Source organism: Littorina saxatilis, linkage group LG2, assembly GCF_037325665.1.
Source record: "Littorina saxatilis isolate snail1 linkage group LG2, US_GU_Lsax_2.0, whole genome shotgun sequence".
Classification (NCBI taxonomy): domain Eukaryota; kingdom Metazoa; phylum Mollusca; class Gastropoda; order Littorinimorpha; family Littorinidae; genus Littorina; species Littorina saxatilis.
This window is the reverse complement of record NC_090246.1, coordinates 96,698,991-96,715,213: the sequence shown is the minus strand read 5'-3', so window position 1 is coordinate 96,715,213 and position 16,223 is coordinate 96,698,991. Positions and strand designations below refer to the sequence as shown.

The following is a 16,223-nucleotide window of genomic DNA, read 5'->3' as shown; positions in this document are numbered from 1 at the left end:
CAACACATGCTCAAGTTAGTCTTTGTCTTGGTTCCTCGTTTTGCTTATCATTCTGTGGTCGCTCACTCATGATTAACTTTATTGTTAATCCGTTCTTGTGTCATTGATATCGTTTAAAAAGACCATTATTTTTAATACAAGTCTTGATACTCTCTTTTGATATTCACAAGACAAATATTGACTTGAACGCAAGTCTTTTAACATTAAAACAAAAATATAAGAAAACGTTTACACACACACACGCTTTTTATCTTGCTGCTTGTCTGTAACACACACACACACACACACGCACACACACACACACACACACACCTTTTCTTTCCTTCTCACTGTCTTTCTCGCTTTCGTTTGCTAATAAGAATTAGAATCCAGGATCTGACAATAAGACGTTTTATTTATTGAGTTTGACTAACGATTTCCAAAGGACACAAAATTAAAGCAACAGCATGACAAAAATAACAAGTGTGTCAAGCCGCCATTATACCAGAATTAAGAATAGGTCATCGTGCAGTCTTGATTTCCAAAGTACACAAAATTAAAGCAACAGCATGACAAAAAGAACTGGTTTGACAAGCCGCCATTATACCAGAATTAACAATAGATAATCGTGCAGTCTTGATTTCCAAAGAACACAAAATTAAAGCAACAGCGTGAAAAAAAGAAATGGTTTGACAAACCGCCATTATACCCGAGTTAACAATATTATCGTGCAGTGTTCACTTTCAGCTGAAGTGTTCCACTTTTGAACAAAATTTGTTTAATTAGTCTTGAAAACTGTGTGATGAACTATATAACCATTTGTAGTTGTACACCATGCGCGCTACATTTGCTAGTATAATTACATAGTAATTCACACACTGTCCACAAACATTGTAGTTGAGTGTTCAACTAGCAAAACCACAAACCTGCAAACTATGATGTAGTATATTCATTTATCACCCCATCTACCCCAGTTACAGTCTACATCCCTTCTAAAACTATTCACTGACATTCTGCCATCCGACTGATGACAATTATCAACTACAGCGATTAACTGGATGTAGATTTTTTTCATGAGCCTGTTTGGATAACTAACAAACAACATACAATCCCCCCACCTCCTCCCCCTCCTCGTCCCCACGTTCTGCATCTCTGCGCTCAGCATCTGTTATTGTCAAACTGAAAGTTGTCAGTATTACTCCTCTTCCTCTTCTTTGGCCCATAACCGTCGTATGTTGCTGGCATTTTCATTTGGGCAAAGTCCATGGAGGCCTTTTCTCCTGCAAGCCGAGGTGGTTGTATCTCGCAGTTGCAACCTGCCAGCAACGCTTACACATCTGTCAAATGAAAAAGGCAGCAAAAGTGAGACATTTTATTGACAAATCTCCTCCCCACCCTCCTTCACATCATCCTTTTCCTCTCCCGCGCACATCACCCCCCCCCCCCCCTCCGGGCTACTATAATGACAAACGATTACTGCTGCTGCTGATGATACTAATACTACTGCAACGAAAATGATGTAAAGATGTTGCTCGTTTTAAAATATACCTCTTCAGCCCGAGAAAAGAAAGGAATGAAAAAATGTTGCACGCTAGTTTTGGCTGTGTCAGTGAAACATACCTTGTTTTGGGCCCTTGAACATAAAGGGGCAGTGGTGGCGAGTATCCCTCAGACTGTGTGCTGCAGCTGTCGTCGCTGCCTGTCCCACTTCGAATCACATTTCTGTCAAATACAATAGGACATACTACTTATTCCGATGGTTGGAAGCACAAAGAGACCGGAGAACAATCCTCCAGTATAATGTCATACTGTTCCAGATCTAACACGCTGTCAGTGCTCAAGACCACAAGTCACTCATTCTAGATCAAAACAATTATCTCTTTGTATTGGAAACATGCTAAATGCATCCATAAATATCATGATGAAAATAGCAGAAGTGAATAGTCAAGAAGTCACGGTAGAAGTAGCGTACAACAACAAAACTATAATAAATGAGCATTTGAACTATGGCATTTTACTTGCTAGCTCCGTAATGCAAGTGCACATTGGAATACCCAAATCAGTCAGAAAATCAGTGTTGTCGTTGTAAATTCCCATACACCTATTGAGAGAGAGTCATTTCAGACCGGAACGCAAAACTGCCAACAACAAAAATGAAACAAATAAACCAACTTACTGTTGCTTCGGATAGTTGAACACGTCGGCAGCTGCCGCTCTCATCGCCATTTTCCCCGACAAAGGCCAGGGAAATAATGATACAATAAGCTTAGTTCTAATTGGTTAACCGCAGTCAGGATTACACAAGGGTGAACGCGATTGGCTAATGGACATAGAGCTCTAAACCATGCAAACTCGTTTTGAGGCCTGCAAGGAAGTAAGTCCAGTGCAAACCTGAAAACCAAAAGTCCCTGGACTTGCTTCCATTTGCCGATTTTTATCCTTCGATTAAATTTTTTTGGTGGACTTACTTCTTCAAAAAGTCCATAAATATTGATCGCACATCTGAGAAATTTTGACACAAGATGCGCCTTTTCCCCCTCTGCATTATGATATGAAAATCTCATTTTTACCAAATTTGGACTTACTGCCTTCTGCCAATACACGGCAGATTTGTAAATAATATCAAAGTCGACAGCGCTTTGTTAGCCTTACTAGGGGGGTCAGTGGGCATGCCCCCCCGGAATTTTTTTTCTCCAAAGAACCCAAATTGTGCAATTTGGTGTCATCTGAGCTCCAAGTTTGCCATTAAATTCAGTTTTTAGAACCATTTTTGCCTCACCCGTTTATTTTTTCGGCGGACACTTTTGCGTTTTCGGCGGAACAAAAAATAATGTCGGCGGAAATTTGCCTTTCGGCGGACAATTCCCATGCCTGTTTACTGTATAGTTACTGATGTTACTGAATGGAAAATGTAGTTTGTGTATTCTACCTTATTTTGTTCTTTCTGCAGTCGAACCTGCCCTTGCAACCACCTGTTATATATGAAGTCTTATGTCGCGCGCGTATCTCCAGACTCGGACTCAAGGCGGAGGGATCTATTTATGCCGTGTGAGATGGAATTGTTTACACAATACATCACGCATTCACATCGACCAGCAGATCGCAGCCATTTCGGCGCATATCCTACTTTTCACGGCCTATTATTCCAAGTCACACGGGTATTTTGGTGGACATTTTTTTTTATCTATGCCTATACAATTTTGCCAGGAAAGACCCTTTTGTCAATCGTGGGATCTTTAACGTGCACACCCCAATGTAGTGTACACGAAGGGACCTCGGTTTTTCGTCTCATCCGAAAGACTAGCACTTGAACCCACCACCTAGGTTAGGAAAAGGGGGAGAAAATTGCTAACGCCCTGACCCAGGGTCGAACTCGCAACCTCTCGCTTCCGAGCGCAAGTGCGTTACCACTCGGCCACCTCTTCATAATGACCCCCTGCCCATTACGACACCCCAAATAAATGCTGACATGGGTCTTTCCTATATATATACCTGTAACTAACCTTTGCAAAATGACCACGTACCTGTCTTTAATGACCACTGTTGGTTCCTTGGGTGGTTGTTAAAGACAGTGTTGGCTGTTTTTATTCTGTTATCTATATATTTATTAATTCATTCATTTCTTTATTTGTCTATTTCTTTATTTATTCATTTGTTAAGTTGAAAACTTTTTTTTGTTCTTTGTCCTTTGTTTGCACATGCAAGAACAGATCAAGGGCATACAACTTTGTAGAAACAATATTCACAAGAAGAGGCAAGTAATACTGTTTAAAATCTGAGGTCACACAGAAATAATACGCAAGGCTGCAACTATCTTGTTGGCTGTTGATCCGAGAAAATACCTCTCTGACCATTGCACAGCAAACCCAGCATTAGCTCACAACATGTTTGTGTATTCAACATTTTTACCATGATAATGATGCCTGTTACTGACTTTAACTAGTGTCAAAAAAAAAAGAAGAAGAAAGGTAAGTTGTTGGAACTTTTGTTATTGACAAAACAATATGTTACAGTCACAAATATATCGACCCAGCGGTCTTTTAAGTGCACAGACAAACAAATAGTAACAAGAACTTAGCTTGATGGAATGTGCCACCGCTTGTTGGGAAAGTCACAAGCGAATAATGTGATCACTTTTCCTTGTTTCTTTCTCTTTTTCACAAATTTCGCTTGTGACTTTCCCAACAAGCGGCGGCACATTCCATCAAGCCAAGTTCTTGTTACTATTTGTTTGTCTGCGCACTTAAAAGGCCGTTGGGCCAATATATTTGTGACTGTAACATATTGTTTTGTCAATAACAAACGTTCCAACAACTTACCTTTCTTGCTTTTTTATTCTGAATTTTGGAACGTTGGCAGTCTCTTTGTTTTTGGATTTTAAATAGTGTTCCAAGTCAATTAGTATTCACAAAGGGCATTGTGTCATACCTTCATCATTGACAATGGTGATGATACACTTGGTCAGCTTTCCCAGGGTAGCTCCACCGTCAGACTCAAACAGCTCAATTGCAAAACTCTCGTCACGCTCAGCTTTCTGCAAAACCACGTTCTGTCTGATATTAACAGCAGTAAAGAGCAGGAACTATATCAAAGAACAATATGAAACATGTCATTATCCCTATTGTCTCTTAGAAATTTGCCTTCAGACTTACCAGTTTGAAGAGTAAAGCATCACTCATTAGAGCAGGTACAAAACCTGCTTAACAAGAGACGCACATACTTATATTAATACAGTTTATACAACTCCTGCAATGCAACCGAGGAGTGGATTAAATCTAGTTGATTATTTTTAGACAAGTGAGAAATTAGAACGAACTACTTTGATTACACCCAAAAATCACACGTGGATTATTCGAAGTAAGAATAAAGAGGGCTACAAAATAATCAATACTAGAATTTATTTTTAGAACATTTGAAACCCAGACGATTGGACCCTGTTGCGGAAGAATACAACGTTGACTCAAAACTGTAACAACAATGGCTGACGTGTATAAAGTACACGCATACCTCGCCAGGTTTGTTTCTGTGACTAGTCGACAGACGATGCCATTTGCTTTGTGTGTGTTTTTGTTGTTGCTTACTGTACATGACATACATTACGTGTAAAATCCAGTTCTTTAACAGGCAACAAACCTTGCAAATTTCCAGAAGCTGCAAACTGAAGCGACCTATCTCTGATTCTAGCAGACGATCTCTCCAATGTTTAACACAAAATCAGCAAACTCTCCTGTCACATAGTAGTTGGGTCATATCCAAGGATTCCGTGACCGTTGAGAGCAAAGGTCCGTTTCTCGATGGATTTGACTTCTGTGAAGGTTAAATAAAAAATTTAGAATGGGTGTACCTCGCGAAAGTGTGGGCATAACTTTTGAGAGCCCCAAATTCAAAATGGCCACCAACGGCCAGTATGAAAATTAACTTTTTACTGGTTTGGCTTAGAATGCTGCACAAAACATGTTTTCTAGGATAGTTTGGCATGGGGAATTCATATTTGGTATTATTTATATGATTTGGCCTATTTTTGATGTCCAAAACCAAGATGGCCGCCAATTTTCATGTCCGAACGGTCACTTTTGCAAAGTCTTGAAAGGTCCTTCCTAGTAGGCTGTAATGTCCGTTTCTCAGTTGATTTGGCTTCCTTGAAGGTTAAATAATGTTTTTATCCTGGATGCCTTTTGCAAAAATGTAGACACGAAGGTACGAAAGCCCCAAATCCAAAATGGCTTCCAACGACCATTATGAAAATGAACATTTTACTATCTAGTTGATGGAGCATACACCGATTAGGTCTGTGTCTAGTATACAAAAGATTCAAAGGATCTGGGATGTCAGACACACTGGTGACAGCAGGGGTGATAGTGGATGGGTCTGTGGATCAAGCACTGCGAGGAAAATATTACAGGCGTGGCCCGCGCGGCATCATGCTATGGAGAGAGGCTCTCATCCACCTACGTTTGAAAGATATTCTTGAGCATGAGGAACTATCAGAAGCCGTCAAGGAGAAGCTGGACATTGTGCGCAATGCTCTCACCGAGACACAGGAGGCTATCCACGAAGCCCATGGTGACCTAGAGGAGGATGACAACATGAAGGACATGATCAAAAGTGTGTATGAAAAACCTGGCACAGACATGGGAGACTTTTGGATCTCATTCATGGAGATGACAGACCCTCTTGCACAAAATCTGGATGCATGCCACGCAAGAAATGGACCAGAGTATGTTTCATCAACTTACGACATGTTGAAAGGGCTCATGGCTTACAACAATCATGACTACGGAAGGTGGCTGCCAGATTATTGGGCAATGTTGTCTTCTCTAGCAGATGAGCAAAAGACATTCTTCAATGCGCACTTTGCCCAGTCCATGACAGGACTACCTTATTCCTGCCAGCCACTTGATTTGTGGATTGAGACCACCATGAATTTGAACTCGAAGCTTAAGCAAGGCTGGCTTCAGCTTCTACAAAACGAGAAGCAGCTGTTCTCAACAATCCGAAATGTTAACAACGTGGCCAGGGTGAAAGCTGCCGTTCAGCAGAACCTCAAATGCGAGCGTCGCCACAGAAAACATGTTGAGTGCCAGCCAGCAAGGATGAAAAAGGACGAACAAGCAATTCAGGACCTGCAGGGCTGCATGACAGAGTTCAACGCTCAGCCGTTTGACACCTCATCACCTGCACTGAGGTCACTGCAGTCTGGCCTGGTTGCTTCTCCAGAACTTGTTCAAGACCTCAATACTGCATTTGCAGACGGACAAGATCAAGTTGAAACCCTCCTGAATGACAGGGTATTCACCAAGACAAAGCTTCTCACTGCTACCATCCACAAGAATAAAAGGCAGACATTCGCCAGCGAGCGGATTTGTGCATCAGTTGGTGCGTCTACAAAGGTGGCTCAGATGGAAAAGTCGGGACTTGCGGCCCTGGTGGACCTCGTGGATGGTTTAGGCATGTTCCAACTTGAGCAAGTACTTGAGGGGAGAGTGACCGAGGAATGCTTGTCTCTGTACAACGTAGATGGATCCTTCCGCAAGACTATGAAGAGCAAAATGTTGGAGCTGTTCAACAAAGATCCAGTTGCTCAAAAACCACAGCATTGTTGACATGGGGATGATCTGGCGGTTAGCCACTCCTACACCTGATGACCGAGAGGCTAGGAAGCGTGATGGTTCGCACTACAGCTGGAATGACTATCTGCATAAGATATGCGCGATCATCTTCTCACGCCATGCTAATGCAAGGCCCTACATCATCCTGATCAATGACAAATATGACCTGTCCCTTCAGCATCAAGGACGATGAACATGATCGACGGGCTGCAAAGCATGGACATATTCCAAATGTGTTCCCTAAGCCCGAAGACACTTTCCCAGGTGCTGCTGAATTCAACCAATTCATGGTCAGATCAGGAAACAAGGTCAGATTGCAGAAGCTCGTGAAGAAAAAGTTGGAAGCAGAAGTTGCTCGGGTGGGGTGTGAGGTCATATACTGTGAGGGTGAAACAGCAGTGAACCTGTCCACTGGGGTGGCAAATGGGGACTATGTCTTTAGACATCCAGAGGCTGATACAATGCTGCTCTCTGCCTATGCCAAGGTCAGGACAGGAAACTACAGGGGGACAGTTGTACTTGACAGCGAGGACACTGACGTATATGTTCAAGCAGCATATCTCTCACAACAACTTCCTGGTGATCTGCTGATTAAACGCAAATATGCCTTTATCAACTGCAGTGACATGCTGTCCAACGAAGTCTCACAGATCATCATACCTCTCCATGTGATCACTGGAAGTGATCATACCTCAGGATTCTATGGCCATGGGAAGAAGACTGTGATGGAGACGGCGATGACTAATCCTGAGGCAAGGGAACTCCTGGAACGAGTCGGCGAAAGCCCCGACTTAGAGAACAGTGTAAAAGTTGACATGAAGTCCTTTGTTCTCTCCAGCATCTATGGTGAAAGTGCAGATGCTACCTGCGGGCAGGCCAGAGCTTCCAAGTGGCACAAGATGAAGAGGAAAAATACATTCCGCCTCCCACCCGATGACGACTCCTTGAATCTCCATGTGGAGAGGACAAATTATATCACATATTGCCAACTTCATTACAACCTGTTTGACCATCCATCCCCAATTGGGCACGGCTGGGAACTTGTGGATGGGAAGTGCCGACCAGTACGCTACACCCAACCCCCATTGCCCCAACAGCTCACACTTCGCGATTATTCGGATGAAAGTGGAAGTGATGATGAGAGGAGCGAGCCTGGAGATTCAACAGATACAGAAGATGTGTAGAGACCCCACTATACACAGACTTTCTTTATTTGGTGTTTAACGTCGTTTTCAACCATTCAAGGTTATATCGCGACGGACTAGACACAGACCTGATCGGCGTATGCTCCATCAACTAGATAGTAAAATGTTCATTTTCATAATGGTCGTTGGAAGCCATTTTGGATTTGGGGCTTTCGTACCTTCGTGTCTACATTTTTGCAAAAGGCATCCAGGATAAAAACATTATTTAACCTTCAAGGAAGCCAAATCAACTGAGAAACGGACATTACAGCCTACTAGGAAGGACCTTTCAAGACTTTGCAAAAGTGACCGTTCGGACATGAAAATTGGCGGCCATCTTGGTTTTGGACATCAAAAATAGGCCAAATCATATAAATAATACCAAATATGAATTCCCCATGTCAAACTATCATAGAAAACATGTTTTGTGCAGCATTCTAAGCCAAACCAGTAAAAAGTTAATTTTCATACTGGCCGTTGGTGGCCATTTTGAATTTGGGGCTCTCAAAAGTTATGCCCACACTTTCGCGAGGTACACCCATTCTAAATTTTTTATTTAACCTTCACAGAAGTCAAATCCATCGAGAAACGGACCTTTGCTCTCAACGGTCACGGAATCCTTGGATATGACCCAACTATAGAACGTCCATAATATAGTGCAATGTTGAAATGAAGTTACCGACCGTCTGAAACATTTAGTCGTTTCTTCTGAGACAATCCTTGTTCTCTTATCATCTACAGATTTACCGCAGTCTTCACCACGCGAATTCACAACAGAAGTCAGACTTTCGAACATACAATCTACGTAGGCAAGCATGATACGTCATGACGTCATATGATTCCTAGCATATTGACGTAATGCTAAACATCCGGTTATCCCGAGTTTTCTCCGTAATACATGTCCGTGGGTTTTTCAATGTTCGGTTATTTCCGTGGCTTCATGCGGAAAGGGAACCGTCGTCTGCAATCAACGACATGGACCATTCTGGTCCTTGTTGCTGACAAAAACATGATTTTAACGCAGAATGTAATGTCAGAATAGCTATATAAACGCTATTGTGTTTTAATCGTAGCAATAGGGTCCGATATTTAGACGAGACAAGTATAATGCCGACGAGTCGGAGACAAAGAATAAAGTAAAAGAATAGGGACTATTTGAATGACGCGCATTTGACACTCTGAGTGATTAGGCGGAAATGAAATTGCCTACAAAATGTCGTCTGCATGACTGCATGTTCGGCCCGTGTTGTTCGTTGTATAAATAGCTTAAACAATGACGACAACTCGTTGATTACTGGAAAATAAACCACTCGTGGGTATTTGCAGCCGCTTGGTAATTCACTCGTGTGCTCCGCACACTCGTGAATTACCAAGCGGCTGCAAATACCCACACGTGGTTTATTTTCCAGTAATCAACTCGTGGTCATTGTTTAAGCTCTATTTAATCTGCCCTGGCGACCACGTACCTCTTGATAACGATCACCTGCCCTGGCGACCCCGTACCTCTTGATAACGATCACCTGCCCTGGCGACCATGTACCTCTTGATAACAATCACCTGCCCATAATGACCACCCCAAAGGATCCCCGACGATTTTTCTTCTATTTAATTCATCTCGTCGTAGCTATATCCACCTCTCTATAACAACCACCTTCTTGTCAATCCCTTGGGTGGTTGTTATACACAGGTCTGACCGTACTAAGACAACACACAACACACAACACACCTTCTTGTCAGTCCCTTGGGTGGTTGTTATACACAGGTCTGACCGTACTAAGAAAACACACAACACACAACACACAACACACCTTCTTGTCAGTCCCTTGGGTGGTTGTTATACACAGGTCTGACCGTACTAAGACAACACACAACACACAACACACAACACACCTTCTTGTCAGTCCCTTGGGTGGTTGTTATACACAGGTCTGACCGTACTAAAACAACACATAACACACAACACACCTTCTTGTCAGTCCCTTGGGTGGTTGTTAAACACAGGTCTGACCGTACTAAGAAAACACACAACACACAACACACAACACACCTTCTTGTCAGTCCCTTGGGTGGTTGTTATACACAGGTCTGACCGTACTAAGACAACACACAACACACAACACACCTTCTTGTCAGTCCCTTGGGTGGTTGTTATACACAGGTCTGACCGTACTAAAACAACACACAACACACAACACACCTTCTTGTCAATCCCTTGGGTGGTTGTTATACACAGGTCTGACCGTACTAAGACAACACACAACACACAACACACAACACACCTTCTTGTCAGTCCCTTGGGTGGTTGTTATACACAGGTCTGACCGTACTAAAACAACACACAACACACAACACACCTTCTTGTCAATCCCTTGGGTGGTTGTTATACACAGGTCTGACCGTACTAAGACAACACACAACACACAACACACAACACACAACACACCTTCTTGTCAGTCCCTTGGGTGGTTGTTAAACACAGGTCTGACCGTACTAAGACAACACACAACACACAACACACAACACACCTTCTTGTCAGTCCCTTGGGTGGTTGTTATACACAGGTCTGACCGTACTAAGAAAACACACAACACACCTTCTTGTCAGTCCCTTGGGTGGTTGTTATACACAGGTCTGACCGTACTAAAACAACACACTAACACACAACACACAACACACAACACACCTTCTTGTCAGTCCCTTGGGTGGTTGTTAAACACAGGTCTGACCGTACTAAGACAACACACAACACACAACACACAACACACCTTCTTGTCAGTCCCTTGGGTGGTTGTTATACACAGGTCTGACCGTACTAAGAAAACACACAACACACAACACACAACACACAACACATAACACACAACACACCTTCTTGTCAGTCCCTTGGGTGGTTGTTACACACAGGTCTGACCGTACTAAGACAACACACAACACACAACACACCTTCTTGTCAATCCCTTGGGTGGTTGTTATACACAGGTCTGACCGTACTAAGAAAACACACAACACACCTTCTTGTCAATCCCTTGGGTGGTTGTTATACACAGGTCTGACCGTACTAAGAAAACACACAACACACCTTCTTGTCAATCCCTTGGGTGGTTGTTACACACAGGTCTGACCGTACTAATTAAGACAACACACAACACACCTTCTTGTCAGTCCCTTGGGTGGTTGTTATACACAGGTCTGACCGTACTAAGACAACACACAACACACAACACACCTTCTTGTCAGTCCCTTGGGTGGTTGTTATACACAGGTCTGACCGTACTAAAACAACACACTAACACACCTTCTTGTCAGTCCCTTGGGTGGTTGTTACACACAGGTCTGACCGTACTAAGAAAACACACAACACACCTTCTTGTCAGTCCCTTGGGTGGAATGTTATACACAGGTCTGACCGTACTAAGAAAACACACAACACACAACACATAAACCTGCTTACGTTGCTTTCATACAGGGGGATATCAATGCACTTGGACGTTTCCTGGTTGTCGAACAACAGCTCTCCCTCCCCGCCCATGTAGTCCTTGCCGTTGATAGCGGTGATGTCTTTGGTCCGCCATTTTACGCTGACATGACCGTCAGCACCCCCTGTGCGTCCCACTGGGATAAGGGCCCGGAATCCGCTCTCCTTGATGACGAAGCTAGGCTTGGTGAATGCCAGCACACCAGGTTCTGGGAAGAAGTAAAATGAAACAAAATGACAATTACATTTCTAGACCATTATACATGTTGAGTGTGTGAAATTAAAACGCTACTTAGTATCAAAGCATGTTTCCAAAACTCATGTTACATCACTTCAAATCTATAAGCATTCGAGAATATGTTCGATTGTTTTTTAAGTATAAATCATATTTTTAAGTATAAATCATAATTTCTGTATGCCGTCAACAATAAAGCTTTGAGGTCAACCTCTCCTTTCATTTTTTTAATTTACTTTCTTGTCCCATCGCTGGGAAATTCCGGTCGCTTCCTCCAAGTGAAAAGCTAGCAGCAACTGAGTCGCGCTACCCAGGTGTATGCGTGTTTAGGTGTAATCAGCCACCTGCACTTATGGCAGAATGATCGAGGTGACACGGGGGTGGAACATGGATACTGTCTCCGAGTCTTTGTCACTGACCGTCATCGTTGATGATGGTGACCTGGCAGATAGACATGTTTCCTAGAGAGGCATTGGCTTCGGGTTCCAGATGAAGCTTGACAAAGAAGAACTCGTCAGGCTCCCACTCAAAGTCATCAACAATCTCGATAAAGACAGACTTGAGCTCCTCATTCTTGTCAAACTTGATCACTTGGTCAAAAGGCTTGTAGTCCTCTCCCGATATAGCTGTTCCATTAATGGTCTCCACTCTGGAGGATAGGATAAAAGACAAACATGAAAATACCGCTGCTCATACTATTTATACTTCTGATGGGCTAAATATTGCTACATGTACTAACTGCAAATCAATTGTGAACATAGACATCAATAACCGTGTCGCTGCCTGTAGGACGTCAGCTGACGTCCTGGGTACCTTGATTTACGGGGCAACAAACCATTCAATAAACGACAGAAAAAGAAAGAACAAAAAAAACAACAACAAGAAGGGCAAAGCCCATACGACTCACATGCTTTACACATTTTTCCTAGCAAAATACATGTGACCTTGACCCAAGGTCAAGGTCATCCAAGGTCATGCAACACAAAGCTGTTAATTCAAGACATAGGAAGTACAATGGTGCTTATTGGCTCTTTCTACCATGAGATATGGTCACTTTTAGTGGTTCACTACCTTATTTTGGTCACATTTCATAAGGGTCAAAGTGACCTTGACCTTGATCATATGTGACCAAATGTGTCTCATGATGAAAGCATAACATGTGCCCCACATAATTTTTAAGTTTGAAACAGTTATCTTCCATAGTTCAGGGTCAAGGTCACTTCAAAATATGTATACAATCCAACTTTGAAGAGCTCCTGTGACCTTGACCTTGAAGCAAGGTAAACCAAACTGGTATCAAAAGATGGGGCTTACTTTGCCCTATATATCATATATAGGTGAGGTATTGAATCTCAAAAACTTCAGAGAAAATGTGAAAAATGTGAAAAATAGCTGTTTTTTAGGCAACATTTATGGCCCCTGCGACCTTGACCTTGAAGCAAGGTCAAGATGCTATGTATGTTTTTTGGGGCCTTGTCATCATACACCATCTTGCCAAATTTGGTACTGATAGACTGAATAGTGTCCAAGAAATATCCAACGTTAAAGTTTTCCGGACGGACGTCCGTCCGGACGGACGGACGGACGGACGACTCGGGTGAGTACATAGACTCACTTTTGCTTCGCATGTGAGTCAAAAACCAAGCAAAGCAAATGCTTACATATACGACTCACCTTTGTCATGTCCCATTACATTGGAACCCCCCTTTGAAAAACATCCGACAGCAATTGACCCCGAAAATCGACTTCGCTAATATTTTGCCCGTGATGATTTCAAAATGTGTTGAAACAAGTGTGAAAAGGCGATTAGAACTATTTTAGGATTTGCGCCCTATAAATACCCTTATTATTATTATTATTATTATTAAAAATGAGAGATATCATATCGAGCGAACATAGCACAAATCCACATTGGAGCTCATTCTTTGACTTTGATGATTGTGATCGCTTGACGTTATTAATAATTGTCAATATTTGTTGCTGCAATATTTTAAAGGGCACAACTCTTTCAGGGCCCTAAAACCCCCATATAACAGTTATTTCTGAACTTGGTCTATTGCAATTTCAAAAGCAATGCCCTTTATATTTCAATCAAAAAGGTCTGAAAAACAAACCCTCACATTTTCCTAACCACCCATACATTCTGGGAGGATTGCGTGTGTGTGTGTGTTTGGGACTGATCATGACACACGTGAAAGAGTGTTTCCGTGCGACGGGAGGTTTGCGTGTATGTGTGTGTGAGTGACATGTGACATACATGTTCCTGAGAAGTGGGGTGTTTGCTAAATGGCGACCCTTTCCATAAAGACCACCCGTCTAAAGAGACCACTTTTGCTCAGTCCCTTGGGTGGTCTCTTTTGAGAGGTTTGACTGTACTCATTACCCCTCCACACCACTGACATGCTTACCCAACCTACCTCACACTGACTGGAATGTCCTTTTTGCCACGACGACGGATGCCCACATGAACTTTACCCTCGTTCTCCATGACAGCAACTTCAGCGGCGGTGAACTCAATGACAGGCTTTCTGTCCCCCTCTGAGTGGTCGACATGCTTGGTGACTGCCTTGGAGGCTTCTCTTCGCTCATCTTCTGGCAGCTGAATCCTCTTGTACAGCTGTGTCCAAAGTAAAGAACAGCGTTAATTAAGATCTGAGGGTTTAATACAAATTGAGGAAGATTTTGAGGTAATTTCAATGCATCATCACCATGACCACCGCCATCATCAGTAAATAATCGTACAAACAAACAAACAAACAAATAGACAAACAAACAAGCAAACAAACAAACCTGGTAAAGGGAAAAGAAACAAGGACAGCAAAAAAGAAAGAAAGTTTTTCTTTTGAAGGGAGGTATATGATCCTTAGAGAACCATTTTAGGGACCTTTTTTTTTTAATTTGAATTTCCAATGGTAAAGCTTATGTACTTTGCCGAGACTCAAGCGTAGCAACTGAAAAACAAATAATTCATACAATAACAAGAGCCAATAAAATCAAATCAGAAACTAGCAGAAGAAATCAGTATCGATCAATTAATAAATCAATCAATCAATCAAAACAATAAATATGTTACTCAGTCTTTAAACAAAAGCAATCATAAGGCCTAAAAAAATAGGTGTGGTTACGGTAACCCGACCTACCCTATTTTTAGGGGCCGACCCTATAACTTTTTATTATATTTGTCATAAAAAAAAAAAAAAAAAAAAAAAAAAACCGCAATGAAAGCGAAAGCGCTCGAGTTGCACACTTATTTCCCTGTCAAGTAGGTTTAATTTGTACACATTAAAAAAAAAGTAAAAAACAAAAAAAGTGATTGCCTACCTTCCTACCCTATTTTTTTTGGCTATGGTACCTTAACCACACCTATTTTTTTGGCCTAACAACAACACACACACACACACACACACACACACACACACACACACACACACACACACACACACACACATGCATGCCTGCATGCACGCACGTACTCACACACACACATAGTTTCTCTCTCACTCACACACTCTTTGTTTCTCTAACAAAACAGAACTGACCAAATAAGCAAAAATAAGCCTTGAAAGTAAATTAAATTTGAAAGCAATTTCTCTGACAAATGTATGCAAAGTCCCAATAAACACAAATTTAGATGATGAGGCCTTATTTTGTATTCCCATTTATTTGGTCTCTCCGCAGTAACTTTAGTGATTTAACTGACAATGTAACAGCAATCCACCTCACAGGCCCCTTGATATCATATGAATGGTTAAAGGCTCCCTTTATGTATCTTACATACACGTGAATTACAATCAAAGCAGCTCAATATCACCATCAGTTAATGGTATATGCCTGTTACTATCATGTTTCTTGTTCTTCAAATGACTTGTGCCCCAAACCTATTTTTAATGTACTCTTTCGGGTGCCAGAAATAGTATCTCCTCTGCTGCTATACACATATGGCATTGCCATATGAACAAAAAATCATGACTAAAGATAAAATTGAGGGGATCACTACGTGACCACACATGTGCCATTTAACAGCATGAAGCTGTAAATACAACAGATTAAAAAACAAAAACAAAAAACAAGACCACAAGTTAAAAAATAATAATAATAATAAATAACTTTTCTATAGCGCGAGTCCCATCAATTGGCTCCAGGCGCTCGAGGAGGGACACAGCTACAAGTACCTTACAGATCTACAGTATCAAAGGGAGAAACAGAGAAAGGCACTCAGAACACACATGAACTACCCCCCC

General features: G+C 42.0%; 1 protein-coding gene and 1 long non-coding RNA gene across 2 annotated transcripts in view; both read right to left on the bottom strand.

Moving 5' to 3' along the window:
* LOC138955008 (sodium/calcium exchanger Calx-like) overlaps positions 1-16,223 on the bottom strand; it is a 91,847-nt gene that overhangs the window by 4,951 nt on the left and 70,673 nt on the right. Inside the window, exons 11-15 of the mRNA XM_070326736.1 lie at positions 15,876-15,910; positions 14,400-14,599; positions 12,402-12,631; positions 11,724-11,956; positions 4,408-4,513 (exon numbers count right to left, since the gene is read on the bottom strand). Of these exons, the coding sequence (XP_070182837.1) occupies positions 4,408-4,513; positions 11,724-11,956; positions 12,402-12,631; positions 14,400-14,599; positions 15,876-15,910 (804 nt within the window). The remainder of the gene's footprint in view (positions 1-4,407; positions 4,514-11,723; positions 11,957-12,401; positions 12,632-14,399; positions 14,600-15,875; positions 15,911-16,223) is intronic.
* LOC138960253 (uncharacterized) lies at positions 1,073-2,205 on the bottom strand. Its single transcript, XR_011453929.1, has 3 exons — positions 2,156-2,205; positions 1,600-1,701; positions 1,073-1,316 (listed from the first exon to the last, which is right to left on the bottom strand). It is a non-coding gene; the product is annotated as an uncharacterized lncRNA (long non-coding RNA).